Source organism: Tribolium madens, unplaced genomic scaffold (assembly GCF_015345945.1).
Source record: "Tribolium madens isolate multiple individuals breed KSU strain unplaced genomic scaffold, Tmad_KSU_1.1 Scaffold_19;HRSCAF=116;Tcas5.2_LG9, whole genome shotgun sequence".
Classification (NCBI taxonomy): domain Eukaryota; kingdom Metazoa; phylum Arthropoda; class Insecta; order Coleoptera; family Tenebrionidae; genus Tribolium; species Tribolium madens.
In genome coordinates this window covers 1531205-1549347 of record NW_025400983.1, presented here as the reverse complement: position 1 = coordinate 1549347, position 18143 = coordinate 1531205, and the positions used below count along the sequence as shown (strand labels likewise).

At 28.2% G+C, this 18143-nt stretch overlaps 1 protein-coding gene across 3 annotated transcripts in view; it reads right to left on the bottom strand.

Moving 5' to 3' along the window:
• Positions 1-18143, bottom strand: part of LOC123011170 — a 97660-nt gene that overhangs the window by 28026 nt on the left and 51491 nt on the right. For all 3 annotated transcript variants that reach the window (XM_044408494.1, XM_044408502.1, XM_044408511.1), the window contains one exon: positions 2638-2771. In XM_044408494.1, coding sequence (XP_044264429.1) covers positions 2638-2771 — 134 coding nt within the window. The remainder of the gene's footprint in view (positions 1-2637; positions 2772-18143) is intronic.

Genomic DNA, 18143 nt, shown 5'->3' with positions numbered 1-18143 from the left:
ATATGATAGAAAATTCAATTTTCTATCCAACGGTACCAAATATAAGAGGTTATCTCTAATAAGTCCGGAGTTATTGCCATTAGACCGCTCCGGGTGCCAAAAATCGACCAAAATCTCGACAAAAATCAAAAAAATTTTTAACTTTAAAATTGATCTATTTTACGTTTTTTACATTCCTAGAGGTCTTAAGGACTCAAATAAGTGCATAAAACGCCACTGGGTCAAGTTTCAAAAATTTCGAATTTTTGTAGTAAAATCGTAAAAATAGTCAATTTACCTAAAGTTGTAAAAATGCTTAAAATATGAATTTCTAGACGTAAGATTCCGCCCTGAACACGATGCAACAAGTTAAAATACTCTACGATGCATAGTTTTTGAGATATTGAGTAATAAAATTAAGAATAAGTCTAGAAAAATCCGATTTTTACCAAACAATCAAATTTTTTTTATTCTTATAAAAAACTAGTACTACATGTAAAATTAACCGGAGAACACGCCTGTACAAACCCTGTTGACCTAAGACTCATAGTTTTTGAGATATGAATTTTTTTTTGAAAAAACTAAAAATGACTCTGTACCCGGAACCATAACCCGGAGCGACTTCCGGTTTGCGCCATTAGATAGATTATTTTAAGCTAATTTTGATGGTTTTTACTCCTTTGCTCTAAGTTCTATAGTTTCGTAGAAAAACGCGTTTAAAGTTTCACAATTTTGACAATTTTCACTTTTTTAACGGCGATTACGGCCAAACTATTAGACTTAGAGCAAAGAATTTAATTCCATCGTAATCAGCGTAAGAAAATCTATCAACTGAGGCCTAAGCCAAGTCGAAATCTCGCAAAAAAATTTGAATTTTTAAACGCCGATTACGGCGAAACTAAAGGAGATAGCGCAAAATAATTGGAAAATTCGTAATTAGCGCCTCAAAATCTATCGGATAAGATAGGTTTWAATTMAATCTGAGACATSTTTAAAAACACTAGWTTTTAAGGGGGGGGTGTTGACAAATTTTTACTTTTTTTTATTTTGTAAATTGGGGCAAAACTGTGTCTCAATGACATAATATTTTGACCTATACCTATGTAAAATGTTCCGGGGAATCGATTGGCGTCAAATAAACTGCAAAATTCGTAGTAGTTTTCAAGTTATAGTCGGATTTAAATTCTCGATATTTTTGATTTTATCAGAAATTTTRTCGATAACTATTCATCGTAYAGCACTGAWTTTTTTAATATATGATAGAAAATTCAATTTTCTATRCAACGGTACCAAATATAAGAGGTTATCTCTAATAAGTCCGGAGTTATTGCCATTAGACCGCTCCGGGTACCAAAAATCGACCAAAATCTCGACAAAAATCAAAAAAATGTTTAACTTTAAAATTGATCTTTTTTACGTTTTTTACATTTCTAGAGGTCCTAAAGACTCAAAAAAGTGCATAAAACGCCACTAGGTCAAGTTTCAAAAATTTCGAATTTTTTGAATTTTTGTAGTAAAATCATAAAAATAGTCAATTTACTAAAAATCGTAAAAAAGGTTGAAATATGGTTTTCTAGACGTAAAATTACGCGCTGAACACAATGCAACAAGTTAAAATACTCTACGATGCATAGTTTTTGAGATATTGAATAATAAAATTAAGAATAAGGCCAGAAAATTTTGACCAAAAAATCAAAAATCTAGGTTTATTTGATAGAAAATTAACGGTACTAAACATTAGAGGTTATCACCAATAAGTCCGGACTTATGGGCAATAGACCGCTCCGGGTACCGAAAATCAATCAAAATCAAAAAATAAAAAACTTCAAAATTGTTCCAAATTCAGTCTAAGAGACTCAAAAAAGTGCACTAAACATTTTAAAAACACAAACATAAATAAAAGAGCAGAGATACCGGCCGGGGGCGTGGTGGCGCAGTCCCAAATCACGTTTTTTGCAATTCAAAGACCAAACCAATAATTTTTGAAAATTTTTCAAATATCCGTTACCAATTTACGAAAAGTCCCAAATAGCGCCATAAATATTTAGCACTTTAGTGACGGTTGACCCCACCAGTGGCAACCTCAACCGCGATAAATCTGCAAGGATATCGCCAGTAAACTCTCCTTATCCTGGCAATATGTGGATGATTTAGTAGATATTGGCTTCATAAAACTCAAACCAAGGGTTGGCTCGACTGATTTTAAATCATCGAACTATCGAGATACGGCCTGAAAATTGTTTATTTATTATCGATTCCTGCTTTGCATTCTTCAAGTCGAACCCTTGAGACGTATTCGCCAAAGAAATGTAAATATTTGAAATTTAAATGGTGTGCTTTCCGAAATAGCTCTCTCCAGATTTATTTACCCTTTTACTCGGATTTAATTTCGGTAAAAAGCCCGCTTTTTTGTAATTCTCCTAATTTGATTTATTCACTCCGATAGCGGCCCAAATCTTAAAGTTATCTCCCCTAAGTACACACGCAAATATTTGAATCGCCGCTGCTGTGTCTTATCACAAGAGGAGAAAACTTTGAGAAATTTTAATTCAATTAATCCTTTGTGTTGCAAACGTCGTAATAAAAGGAAAATAGCTGCCGAATGGGCTATATAATTCGCATTATGTTGATTTTTTTTTCCTTTAAATTTGGACAAACCTTGTGAATTCGCTTGTGAGGAGTTTAAGTCTTGATTTGCATCGAGCGGCGTCTTGAAGGGCCTGTTTCGCCCTTGATTCGCTGTCGGCGCGGAGGCGGCGCTCGCGGTCAGCATCCCTCTGAGCTGATTCCCTCTGAAAACAAAAAAAAAATCCCATTTTAATCAAAGTTGTTTGAGATTTTGAAAACAAGATGGAAAAATTTTAAAAAATAAAGAAGAAAAAAAATAAGAAAATATATAACAAAATACAGAGAAAAATTTTTCCGAATTTCCGAAAAAGCGCTCTAAATTTGCGTAAACATGAAAAAATAACACATTATATAATGTGTTTTTTTTACTTAGTTTTAACAAAATCTCAAAAAATTAGTGAGTCTGCGTAAAAAACGATCAAGATCTATGAAAAAGTTCTAAATACAGGGTGCGCCAGAACTTGCGCCCCAGAGAAGAAGGCCATATAAGGTAAGATACCAGGAACATGAAAAAAATGTTAAAAAAATTCTATCTATAAAAATTTTGGAGATATGAGAGTTTAAATTTTGCACTTTGACTCTATCTATTTCTGTTGGAAAAATAATTCTCCGTCGTTTTTTTGCTACTGACTATTAGAAGAGGAAACAAGGAAGCTGTATCCTAAATTGTAATAGATAGAATTTTCTAAACATTTTTTTTATGTTCCTGGTATCTTATCTTACTTAATAAAAATAAAGCATTCCTAAACCATATTTTGCATTATTTTGAAAACAAGATGGCAAAAATTTAAGCAAAAAATAAAGACAAAGAAAAAAAAATGAAATAACAAAATATATAACAAAATGCAGAGAAAATTTTCAAGTAAGACAAGACACCAGGAAAAAATGTTAAAAAAAATTATCTGTCAAAAAAAACCTATATGTTTTGTATAATTATTTAGTAAAGGTACAAAAAAAATTGCCCATGAAAGCCACGTAGCAAAAAAAACTTTTTCAACAGAAATAAAAAGAGTCAAAGTACAAAATTTAAATTCTCGTAAGTCCTAACTTCGAAATTTCTATAGACAGAATTTTTTCCATGTTCGTGGTATTTTATCTTATTTCAAATTTTTTTCTGAGATGCGAGTTCTGATACACCCTGTAAATAAGTTTTGTGGTTTTCTACTTATACTTTTGGAAAGAACGTGATAAAAAACGCGGAAATGTCACATTTTTAGATATATTTGCAATTTTTTGCCTTGTTTTAGAAAGATCTCTAAAATTCTATGACACATTTTTGATAATATTTTGCTATTTCTACTTTGTTTTATTAATTAAAAACCTAAAAAAAATTGTGAGTTTCTGCGCAAAAAACGTCAAAATTTATAAAAAATATTCTAAATAGGCCAAAAGAATTACAAATAGCGCATTTTTAAGCTATACTTTCTTTATGCAAGTTTTTTATATTTTTATAAGTTTCTCGTTGAAAACCACTTTTAAATTTAAAGAAAATAACATTTTTTTTAATCAAACTTTGCTATTTTCCGTTTTCTTGTGACGAAATCTTTTGATTTCATTGATTTTTTTCTGTAAAAATCGCCTTAAATTTACAAAAACATAAAAAATAACCAATTTCCAGGCTAATCTCAAAAAAACGTTCTAAATTTTGTTTTTTGAGTAAGAACAGTCTTAGATTTTCAAACATTACACACTTTTAATATAATTTTGTAATTTTCTATTTTGTTTCGATCAAATCTTTGAGATTTAGTTGTTTTTTTAAACAATAAAGCTCTAAATTTAAAAAATAAGTGAAAATAAGGCATTTTCAGATCTAATTTTCTGTCTTGTTTTAGCAAAATTTTTTGGATTTTGTAAGTTTCTTTAAATTTATCAAAAACATCACATTTTTCAATACAATTTTTAAGTAATTCTCTTGAATTTAGTGAGTTTCTCAGGTAAAAATTTTTTTAAATCATAAAAACAAGCAAAATTAAACTGATAAAAAAAACGCGGAAATGTCACATTTTTAGATATAATTGCAATTTTTTTGCCTTGTTTTAGAAAGGTCTCTAAAATTCTATGACACATTTTTGATTATATTTTGCTATTTATTTTGTCTTATTAATTAAAAACCTAAAAAAATAGTGAGTTTTTGCGTAAAAAAGCGTCAAAATTTATAAAAAAATATTCTAAATACATCACAAGAATTAAAAATGGCGCATTTTTAAGCCATATTTTGCAATGTAATACTTTGTTTATGCAATTTTTTCCCTTTCTAAGCTTTTCGTTGAAAACCACTATTAAATTTATAGAAAAAAATAACATCTTTTACCAAATTTTTGCAATTTTTTGCTTTCTTTTGACAAAATTTTCCGGATTTAGTATTTTTTTTTTAAATTGCTGTAAATTTGCATAAATATAAAAAAATAAAGCAAGTTTTTAAATAATCAGTTTTTTTTACTTAGTTTTAACAAAATTTCAAAAAAATTGTGAGTCTGCGTAAAAAACCATCAATATCTATGAAAAAATTGTAACTACATCAAAAGAGGAAAAAATAAAGCATTTCCAAGACATATTTTGCATTATTTTACTTTGTTTATGCAATTTTATAAGTCTGTCGTTGAAAAACACTCTTCAATTTAAAAAAAATAACATATTTTTAATCAAACTTTGCTATTCTCCGTTTTCTTGTTTGACAAATTTTTTTGATTTCATTAAATTTTTTCTGTAAAAATCGCAAAAACATAAAAAAACCTTTCTAAGCTAAGTTTTTGATTAAATTTTGCTTTTTTTACTTTGTTTTAACAAAATCTCAAAAAAATTGTAAATTTCTGCCATAAAAATTTTTCTAAATTTTGTATTTCGTAAGTTCCTTTAAATTTACCAAAAACATCACATTTCTCGATACAATTTTAGAGAATTCTGAGTTACTCAGGCAAAAACCTTTTAAAACCATAAAAACAAGCAACTAAGCTTAATTTTGTACTTTTTTTACTTTTTTAAACATTATTTATTAATTTATTATTTATTTATTATTAAACATTATTTCCATGTTCGTGGTATCTTATGTTACTTGAAATTTTTAATTTTAAATTTTATATAAAGAAAAAATAAAAAAATAAATTTTATTACGAAAACCATACCCAGAGATTAGGAATGACCTTCATCAGATTGGATTAATAATAAAAGGGGCCCAAAGTGGTATTACGAGATAAATCAATTTTCTGTAGACAAAAGGTATGAGCACCAAAGTTGGGTTTTAAAATCCACACACAGTTTATAGATTATTATAATGGATAAGGATAATTTATGGATATATTTATGACACACATAAACCTGGAGGATATAAAGGACTGAAATTACAGTACTTTGAGCAAATTTAACAACACAGACTGGAAAATAACAGGGAGAAAAGATGCCGGAGGCGAGGACGAGGTCCAAACAATGCATTTATCAGAGCTTTATCAAAAATAACAAAATCGCATCTAATCGACACTTAAGTAAACTATAAGAAATAAAAACACAGCACTTTGAACTGGTCTATTATCTTTTTTCTTTGTTACTTATCAATGTTTAACAATAAATGTCATAAACTCATCAAATGTTAGTTTATTCATCCATCAATGTTAATTATAACAAAAAAAAACCAGAAAAAATCGTGCTAAACTGGTCTGTTATCCTCTCTCTTTGTCTGTCTAATAAAAATTCGTATTAATACATCTTTGTTTAACAACAGACAGTGATAAAAAATCAAAAAACCGTACTTAAACTTGACTACTTTGTCTTACTAATGGAATTTCATATTAATTTATCCTTGTCAAACACTGGTTTATTATCGATGGCGACATTTAAAATAATAGTTTTATTATTATTCTTTAATAAAAAATGTCAGAAATTTATTGAATGTTGTTTTATTTGTTAAATACAAGTCTGTCGTTGTCAATTAAATTAAAAAACAAAATAAACAATACTTAAACCGGTCTGTTATCTTCTCTCTTTGTCTGTCCAATAGGATTTCGTATTAATCCATCCTTGTTTAACAACAATGATAACAAAATCAAAAAATCGTACTTGAACTCGTCTGTAATAGTTTATCTTTGACTGATTAATAAAATCTCGTATTAATTCATCCTTGTCAAACTCTTATTATGAAAACTAGTCTATCCTTGTCTAACAGTACACAGAAATTATAAAAAAAACTAAAAAAAAGGAACACTAAACTGGTCTGTTATCTTATCTCTTTGGCCGTCTAATAGAATTCTGTATTAATTTATCCTTGTTTAACAATGTTGAAGAAAAAAAAACAAAAAACCGTACTTGAACTCGTCGTTATAGTTTATCTTTATCTGGTTAATAAAATTTCCTATTAATTCATCCTTGTCAAACTCTTATTATGAAAACTAGTCTATCCTTCTCTAATAATACACAAAAGTTATAAAAAAACTAAAAAAACGTACACTAAACTGGTCTGTTATCTTCCCTCTTTGTCCATCTAATAGAATTTCGTATTAATTTATCCTTCTCGAACACTGGTTTATTATCGATAGCGACATTAAAATCTTAGTTTTATTATTCTTTAATGAAAAATGTCGCAAATTCACTTAATGTTGTTATATTCGTTAAATACAAGTCTGTCACTGTCAATTAAAATAAAAAAAAATTAAAAATAAAAACAAAACCCTAAACCGGTCTGTTATCTCCTTTCTTTGTCTGTCTAATAGGATTTAGTATTAATTCATCCTTGTTTAACAACACAATGAAAAAAAAAATCAAAATAAACATGAACTTGTCTGTTATAGTTTATCTTTGTCTGCTTAATAAAATTTCCTAAGAATTTATCCTTGTCAAATACTTATTATGAAACTGGTCTATCTTTGTCTAACAGTACACAAAAATTATAAAAAAAAAACAAAAAAAACGTACACTAAACTGGTCTGTTATCTTCTCTCTTTGTCTATCTAATAGAATTCCGTATTAATTTATCCTTCTCGAACACTGGTTTATTATTATCGATAGTGATATTTAAGATCGAAGTTTTATTATTCGTTAATAAAAAATGTCATAAATTCATTTATTTATTTTTTTTTGTTGAATACAAGTCTGTCATTATCAATTAAAATTAAAAAAAAGTAAAAGCAATATCTTAAACTGGTCTGTTATCTTCTCTCTTTGTCTATCTAATAGAATTTCGTATTAATTCATCCTTGTTTAACTACAGACAATGATAAAAAAATCGTACTTGAACTTGTCTGTTATAGTTTATCCTTGTCTAGTTAATAAAATTTCCTATTAATTCATCCTTGTCAAACTCTTATTTTAATTACTAGTTTATCCTTGTCAATGCAAGAATTATAAAAAAAACTAAAAAACGTACACTAAACTGGTCTGTTATCTTCTCTCCTTGTCTATCTAATAGAATTTCGTATTAATTTATCCTTCTCGAGCACTGGTTTATTATCGATAGCGACATTAAGACCTTAGTTTTATTATTATTCTTTAATAAAAAAATGCCGCAAATTCAGTTAATGTTCTTTTATTCGTTGAATACAAGTCTGTCATTGTCAATTAAAATTAAAAAAATATAAAAACAATACCCTAAACCGGTCTGTTATCTTCTCTCTTTGTCTGTCCAATAGGATTTCGTATTAATTCATCCTTGTTTAACAATAAAAATCAAAAAACCGTACTTGAACTTGTCTGTAATCGTCTATCATTGTCTAATTAATAAAATTTCATATTGATTTATTCTTGTCTAACTATTGTGTTATTATTATTAATACCTCTTCTAACAGTACACACAAATAATGAAAAAACTAAAAAGCCGTACTCTGAATTAGTCTGTTATTTTCTATCTTTGTCAGCTTAATGAAATTCGTATAGCGTCATCCTTGTCTAACACAGTGTTATTAGGTTATAGCTTTGATAGCGACTCCCAAAGGGCGTAAAAACGCCTTTGCGTCACTAAATCACTCAATCGGATTAAATTTCGAAGCTAATTAGTCCAATAATTGAAGTAATGTCCATGTTTTTGACTTAATTGAATCGGTTGATCGTGACGCTCTGTTTCACACGTTTCAATTAATTGATTAGTAAACAGCATTGAACGTAATTGCGATTATTGGGAGTATCAGACGTGCCAACATGACGGTAAATATTATTCTCTCAAAAATGGTAGTCAAACAATGTGGTTGATTGATTCGACAAACAGCGATTTTTATATCTTGTGTGGTGCATTACCACGTCTTAAATGTCTCCTCACTTCCTACGGAAGCGCATTAAGGCCTCTCTTACTTATACAGGGTGTTCCGTCTAAACCCCATATTAGGAGTATTGAGAGATCGAAGAATCGTATTTATTTGAAAATTGGTACATAGCCATAATCCATTAAGTTCTCATAAATGAAAATATTTTCAAGATGGTGGCACTTCCGGTTATACCGGAAGTCGATCTCAACTTTCTTATTTTAAATGGAAAGGTATATTTTTCACTGCGTTTTTGGATTAATCGGGTTATTTTAAGGGAGTTTTCATCAGCTTTCCCTATACCTAAATTTAGCCCTTTTTGAAATATTTGGAGTTTTTCAAAAATTTTTGCATCTGCACCTTCCACTTTAAAAATCGGTAACTCTGCTATTTTTTAAATTTCGAAGTCGTTTTTTGGCGTTTGAAAGAGAAAGTTTAGATCTTTCTTCCGGTGTTTTCAAATTTTGAAAAAAAAATTAACAAACCATAAAATTTTAAGGTTACTTTTGTAATAATTCAAATACCCAAAACTCAATTTTTCCAAATGAAATAACCCAATTTTTATCTTACTAAATGCAAGAGAATTAATTCTGCATCGATCTGTACTAACATTCCCTATACCAAAATTTAATAATTTTTAAGTTATGGTGACTTTTTGTTAAAACTGTCGAAAATCTATTACTAGCCACACCCGTTTTTGCACAGTTGGCTATGGAAATCAAAAATGTCAAAATTGTTTCTCAATAAATGTCGACAGTGACTTATTATTTGACAAAAAGTGCCAAAATATGGAGAGTCAAAACTACTCAAACTTAGATTTAATTAATTTACTTTGTATTTATGGAGAGTGTAACAAAATTAAACAAAACATTAAACAAAAATAAATTTTTCTCATTTGTTAGCTTTAAATAATGATCAATAATAATTAAGTTTGCATAACTTTGATTGCTAGTATTGCTATTCTATTTAGTAAAATAAAAATTGGGGTATTTCATTTGAAAAAATTGAGTTATGAGTATTTGAATTATTACAAAAGTAACCTTAAAATTTTGAGATGTTCTTTTTTCAAAACTTGAAAACACCAGAAAAAGGATCAAAGCTTTCTCTTTCAAACGCCAAAAAAAACGAATTTAAAATCTTAAAAAATGGCAGAGTTACCGGTTTTTAAAGTGTAAGGTGCAGATCCAAATTTTTTTGAAAAACTCCAAATATTTCAAAAACGGCTAAATTTAGATATAGGGAAAGCTGATGAAAACTCCCTTAAAATAATCCGATTAATCCAAAAACGCAGTAAAAAATATACCTTTCCATTTAAAATAAGAAAGTTGAGACCGACTTCCGGTATAAGCGGAAGTGCCGCCATCTTGAAAATATTTTCATTTAGGAGGACTTAATGGTTTATAGCTATGTACCAATTTTCAAATAAATACGATTATTCCAACTCACAATACTTCTAATGTGGGATTTAGACGGAACACCCTGTATTTCTACCTCCAGATAGCTGAAAACACTCAACTGATGAGAAATTACAGCCATAGCAATCATAACAATGGCATCTTTTGCTAATTTTTCTTCCCTTCGTTTCGAGTTAACTCAACTATTGGGGAAGTTTTATCATGCAGGGCACGCCGAGAGATATAAGCCACCTAGGGGAGAAAAGCGCCCCTAGATTGATTCCTCCTCGAAAAATAACGTTTTAGGATTATTTTCATGATGGATATGTAAATATGACTCGTCCCACACCGGGATTCGTCCGAATTCCGGTCACGTTTCCGCCACCCTTGATTGACAAATTCAATTTGAGGACCTACCACAATCTTATGCTATGTTATTGATCAAAGCTGGCCTAGATTCTAATTTCGGTGGCATTTTTTTAAGGTTAATGATTGGATTAACCTTTGAGGAGAGTGGCAGAACCCCTCATAGGTCGCTAATAACTCTGATATTGCGACAAGTATAACACATCTGATAAGGGGCTTAGGGGAGTGACCGTTGCAGTTAGCACAAAGAACTTCCACCATGACGGACATGGGGGTGGCCACCACCACACAATATCCGCTCTCGACGCCGGTTACAAACCCTCGTGGAAAATTTCGATTACAACCAAACTGATCAAAGTAGTCTGCGACTCTGAAATTAAGTTGGCAACATTGTATTTCTTTAATTTGTTCATTATTGCCAACTTGATTCCAAAGTCACAAGCCTAATACTAATAATAAACCAGTGTTCGACAAAGATAAATTAACACGAAACTCCATTAGATAGACAAAGAGAGAATATAACAGACTAGTTTCGTGTAATTTTTCTGTACTGTTAGTTTTCATAATAAAAGTTTGACTGAGATTAATTAATTGGAAATTTTATTAATCAGACAAAGATCAACTATTATAGACAAATTCTAGTACGTTTTTTTATGTTTTTATCATTGTCTGTTGTTAAACAAGGATGAGTTAATACGAAATCCTATTAGACAGACAACGAGAGAAGATAACAGAACAGTTAGTAAAGGATTTTAGTTATTTTATGATTTTTTTGTGCTGTTAGACAATAATAAGAATTTGACAAGAATGAATTAAATTTTATTAATCGGACAAGATAAACTATAGCAGACAAGTTCAAGTCCGGTTTGTGATTTTTTTGTCATTGTTTCTTGTTGAAGAAGGATGAATTAATACGTCTCCTATTAGAGAGACAAAGAGAGAAGATAGCAGACCGGTTTAGGGTATTGTTTTTATTTTTTTTTAATTTCAATTGACAATGGCAGACTTGTATTCAACGAATGAAATGACATTAAATGAATTTATGACATTTTTTATTAAAGAATAATAAAAAAACTACAATCAGTACAGTGTTCGACAAGGATAAATTAATACAAAATTCCATTGAACAGACAAAGACAGAAGATAACAGACTCAGTTTAGAGTATAGTTTTTCCTCTTTTTTTTTCATTATAACATCATGCTCTACATATCTCAGTCATAAATAATTAATTGATTAATTAATTGAAATTAATTAATTAATTGGAAATGTTATTAGTCAGACAAAGATAAACTATTACAGACAAGTTCAAGTACGGTTTTTTGATTTTTTATCATTGCCTGTTGTTAAACAAGGATGAATTGATACGAAATCCTACTAGACAAACAAAGAGAAGATAACAGACCGGTTTAAGGAATTGTTTTTTATCATTTTTTTTTTAATTTTAATTAACAATGACAGACTTATATTCAACGAAAAAAATAATTAAATAAATTTATGATATTTTTTATTAAAGAATAATAATAAAACTACGATCTTAATGTCGCTATCGATAATAAACCAGTGTTCGAGAAGGATAAATTAATACGAAATTCTATTAGATAGACAAAGAGAGAAGATAACAGACCAGTTTAATATAAGTTTTTTTTTTTAATTCTTGTATTGACAAGGATAAACTAGTATTCATAATAAGAGTTTGACAAGGATGAATTAATAGGAAATTTTATTAACCAGACAAAGATAAACTATAACAGAGAAGTTCAAGTACAGTTTTTCGATTTTTTAACATTGTCTGTTGTTAAACAAAGATAAATTAATACGAAATTCTATTAGACACACAAAGAGAGAAGATAACAGACCAGTTAAGTATACGTTTTTTTATTTTTATTTTTAAATCTTTGTGAACTGTTAGACAAGGATAGAGGAGTTTTCATAATAAAATTTTGACAAGGATGAATTCTTAGAAAATTTTATTAATCAGACAAAGATAAACAATTACAGACAAGTTCAAGTACAGTTTTTTGATTGTTGTTAAACAAGGATGAATTAATACGAAATCCTATTAGATAGACAAAGAGAGAAGCTAACAGACCGGTTAAGGTATTGCTCTTACCTTTTTTTAAACGAAAAAAAAAATTAAATGAATTTATGACATTTTTTATTAAAGAATAATAAAACTACGATCTTAAATATCACTATCGATAATAATAAACCAGTGTTCGATAAGGATAAATTAATACGAAATTCTATTAGTCAGACAAAGAAAGAAGATAACAGACCAGTTTAGTGTACGTTTTTTTTTGTTTTTTCATAATTTTTGGGTACTGTTAGACATAGATAGACTAGTTTCATAATAAGAATTTGACAAGGATAAGTTCTTAGAAAATTTTATTAAGCAGACAAAGATAAACTATAACAGACAAGTTCATTTTCATTTTGATTTTTTTTATCATTATGTTGTTAAACAAGAATGAATTAATACGAAATCCTATTAGACAGACAAAGAAAAGAGATAACAGACCGGTTTAGGGTTTTGTTTTTATTTTCAATTTTTTTATTTTAATTGACAATGACAGACTTGTATTCAAGAAAAAAAAAATATTTTTCAATAAATTTATGCCATTTTTTATTAACAAATAATAATAAAACTACGATTTTAAATGTCGCTATCGAAAATAAACAGGTGTTTGACAAGGATAAATTAATACAAAATTCTATTAGACAGACAAGGAGAGAAGATAACAGACCAGTTTAGTAAACGTTTTTTTAGTTTTTTTTATAACTTTTGTGTACTGATAGACAAAAAATTTTAGAGTAAGAGTTTGTCAAGAATAAATTCTTAGGAAATTTCATTTATCAGACAAAGATAAACTATTACAGACAAGTTCAAGTATGGCTTTTTGTTTTTTTTATCATTGTCTGTTGTTAAAACAAGGATGAATTAATACGAAACCCTATTAGACAGACAAAGAGAGAAGATAACAGCCCGGTTTAGAGTATTGTTTTTATTTCTTTTTACTTTTAATTGACAATGACAGTCTTGTATTCAACAAATAAAACAACATTAATGAATTTATGACATTTTTTATTAAAGAATAATAAAAAAACTACAATCAATACAGTGTTCGACAAGGATAAATTAATACAAAATTCCATTGAACAGACAAAGACAGAAGATAACAGACCCAGTTTAGAGTATAGTTTTTCCTCTTTTTTTTTTTTTTTTTCATTATAACATCATGCTCTACATATTTCAGTCATAAATAATTAATAATAATAGTTTCTCACAATTAATGTAAAGTTATGTAAAGTGAGTTTCGCCACTTTGGTGTCAAAACTGGGAAAGTGGCAATTTCCCCCATTAGACAAGTTGCGAATAGTATCGCCTTAATAAGCACAAGCCCCTTGAAACAAGCAATTTTAATAAAGCACCCTTCATATTTGCCTATAATGCGAAGGTTTAGGATTAAACAGGAGATTTCCATTCTTCACCCCCTCTTCAATTCCAAGATAGGAATTATTGTGTTTCTCCCTAATTTTATTTATGTAAATGCATCTCACCTAGCAAACTTTAAATTACTCCAAGGGCGAATTTTAGTTGCGAATTAACGATCCGTTAACTACTCGACTTTCTTGCGACTTGGTGCAGTATAACAATTGGCAATTTGCCCCAACTTGGAGGAGAAAAATTTCAACTGGAGATGGGCCAGAAAAAATAAACGCAACAGTTATGTCAATAAAAAAAATTGGAAAAAATTTCCGCCCATAGAAAAAACAAATAAAAATCAGATTCATGGGTATTTTTAGTAATTATTTTCTAAAAAAACTTTTCAGCTTTTTGACTTTAGCTGAATTTATTTAAGTTTGAAAAATTCTGACGTTTTTTTCAGATATTTCTTATAACAGAATCGTAATCCTCGTCAAATTTTAAACAGGTGACTAACAAAAAATTGAAAATTGTTTTTTACACAAAAACTGAAACTGAAATTTTATTGAGCTTCCACTAAATTGGTATTTTTCCCATATAATGCTGTATTTTTTTCGTTTTTTGATCCTTTTTAATGACTTTGGTATTTAGATTGTTAAGACCAAATATTTTTCCACTATTCTCAACTTTTTTCTGAAATTTTGTAAACTTGTAGAGATTTTTATAGTTTTTTTTTAAGTAATGCCGAATTTTCCTATTAAAAAAAGTCCCAATGATGTCTCGCGATCAAAAACTGAGAAAATACCAACGTGTGGCATTTCTAGAACTATTTAATTCTGTTTAAAATTAGAAAATTGCATTTATGGAAAAAAAAGTTTAATTTTTTAATTAGAAAAAACTAATTTGGATTTTTTGTATAGCAGAAGAAAATAAAACATTCTTTTTTTAATTCTTGCATTTAGTCAATTCTGATTTCAATTTATTTTGATGTTTTAAAAAAACCTAATTTGCTAAGCAAGTAATTCAATAAATTTGAATTTGAAATTGGAATTCAAAAACTGCAATTAAAGAAAAATTTTCTTTTCTCATATATTAATTTACAAAAATGCTTATTTTTAAGTTTGTTTGCTTGACTGTGTTACAAAGAAACTAATTTTGTTTTTCCTCTAATAAAAAAGAATAAAAAAATTGTGTTTTTTAACTGAATTTAAGCCTTTTTTAAGTTTTTTGATTTTTTTTATAGCAAATTCCGATAAAAAAATTTACCACTCTTGAATTTTTTTTCATACCTCAAAAATCACTTGTCGGAAATCAAAATTCTTGTTGAATTTTACTAAAAATGAGCTAATTTCAGCCTAATTTCTCTAGGCTGCTGATCCAAAAACATTGTTTTTAACTGTTTTTTTTTGTTTTTCTGAAATAAAATCATATTCAGTCATCATTTTTTAACAAAGTTTTGTTACGAGTTAAGACCATTTTCTAGATTTTGGACCTTTTTGATGACAAATAGTTATTTCGTATGAAAATTTTAAGACCCCCTTTAAAAAAAAAGCTATTCAATATAAATGTAGACTATTTTACTTAACGAAATTTCTGAAAAATTTTTAATTCTACTTGAAATTCGAAAACCACAATTATAAAAAATCCGTTCTCATCAAATATTAAGTATAGCTTTTTAAAAATTTGTAAGAATTATTTTTTAGCCCCATTTGCTTAGCCCGACTTGAAATAAACCAATTAAAAGTTTTGTCTAATAAAAAAATCAAAAATTAACATTTTATAATTTTTTTTAATGAATTTAGACCATTTTTGAGTTTTTTGGTTCGTTTTTATAGCAAATTGGCATTTAGTATGACGATTCTAGCTCCAATTTGTTTAGAATTAAAAAAAAATATGTTTTCACTGTTTTTGACTTTTTTCTTTTAACTCCAAAATTACTAGTCCGAGAAAACTTTTATTAATAAAATCGAAATTCTTGTTCATTACTCMAGATGAGTTAATTTCATCCTAATTTCTCTAAYCTGATGATCGAAAAAATAATACTAGTCTTTAACTGTTTTTTGTATGGTTTACTAAAATAAAATCAAAAATTGACATTCAAGATTACGTCAATGATATTAATTTTATAATTTTTTAAGTAGTTATCTTCTTCAACATTTTCTTACAAACTCTTTTTTAATTTGTAAACTTTATTGAAATAGTGAATTTTGAGATAAAAAAATTAAATTTTGACAATATCTTTAAAATTGTCAATTAAGAAAAACTTTTAACTGTTTTTCTTTTGTTTTTCTGAAATGAAATNTTTGAGATAAAAAAATTAAATTTTGACAATATCTTTAAAATTGTCAATTAAGAAAAACTTTTAACTGTTTTTCTTTTGTTTTTCTGAAATGAAATTATATTCAGTTATCATTTTTGACAAAGTTTTGTTAGGAGTTAAAACCATTTTCTAGATTTTGGACCTTTTTGATGACACAAATTGTTATTTAGTTTGATAGTTTTAAGATCCTCATTTTTAAAAAAGGCAATTCAATACAAATGTAAACTATTTTAATAACGAAATAAATGAAAATTTTTAATTGTATTCTAAAAAAATAAAAAATTAACATTCTATAATTTTTTTAAATGAATTTAGACCATTTTTGAGTTTTTTTGGTTCGTTTTTATAGCAAATTGGCATTTAGTATGACGATTCTAGCTACAATTTGTTCAGAATTAAAAAAAAATATTTTCTTCTTATATTGTTTAAAACAAAAATAAATAATTGTAAAAAATAATTTAATTAATTGTTTTGGCAAAACTGCTAAAATTTTACCAAAATTAAAACACGAAATAAATTGTGCTGGTAAATCTTCTTTATTTCTGTTATTTAAATAAAACTCAGACAAAATCAATCAATTTCCTGTTGATTTTCCCAAAAAAGGCAAAACCCGACAAATAAAATTCTTGTCCGATTTTTTCCACCACTAAACCTGCGTTTGCAGCTCCCTTGTGACTTTTGCCTCCAAGAGCGGAATATTAATGCTTTCCAAGCCAACAATTCACCACTGATATGCTTGTCGTCATTGTTTACAGTCCAAACGCGTCGAGAATTTAATCCAAACCTCTCAAACTTTTTAACTTAAATCGTTAAAATAATCATAACTCGAAGCCCTCGATTACATCCCTCACCCTGAAGCTATTCGTCGCCTGGTAACAGAGTTAGCCCTTCGTAAGCACCACCTGAAAGGTGCCGTTAAAATCATTACCTGATTTGATTTCAGACAATGTCTGAAATTTTCTAAATCGCGTCAGGATCATAAATAAGCTCATCTGCGAAGACGGGTTATCTCTCATGGTGCTTTAACGTCAGTTCCAGGTTTAAAATCAATGAGCGTCAAGGGAAGCACGTCTCTATCGATTAGCACCCTTTGTCTGCTTTTGTCGTCGCTCTTGCCACACGTTGGAAATCTTCTCAGTTTTTGATCGGTTTGGGTCTAGACGATCGCGAGACATCATTGGGACTTTTTTAATACGGAAAGTTGGCATTACTGCTAAAAAACTATAAAAATCTCTACGGGTTTGCAAAATTTCGAAAAAAAATGGTTTTAACTCAAAACAAAACTTTGTCAAAAGATTGGAGCTAGAATTGTCATACTAAAAGCTATACTTCATATTTGACGAGAAATGATTTTTTTATTAATTACGGTTTTCGAATTTAAAATAGAATGAAATTTTTTTTATTTATTTCGTTATTAAAATAGTTTACATTTGTATTGAATTGCCTTTTTTAAAAATGAGGATCTTAAAACTATCAAGCTAAATAACAATTTGTGTCATCAAAAAGGTCCAAAATCTAGAAAATAGTTTTAACTCGTAACAAAARTTTGTCAAAAAATGATAACTGAATATGATTTCATTTCAYAAAAACAAAAGAAAAACAGTTAAAAGTTTTTCTTAATTGACAATTTTAAAGATATTGTCAAAATTTAATTTTTTTATCTCAAAATTCACTATTTCAATAAAGTTTACAAATTAAAAAAGAGTTTGTAAGAAAATGTTGAAGAAGATAACTACTTAAAAAATTATAAAATTAATATCATTGACGTAATCTTGAATGTCAATTTTTGATTTTATTTTAGTAAACCATA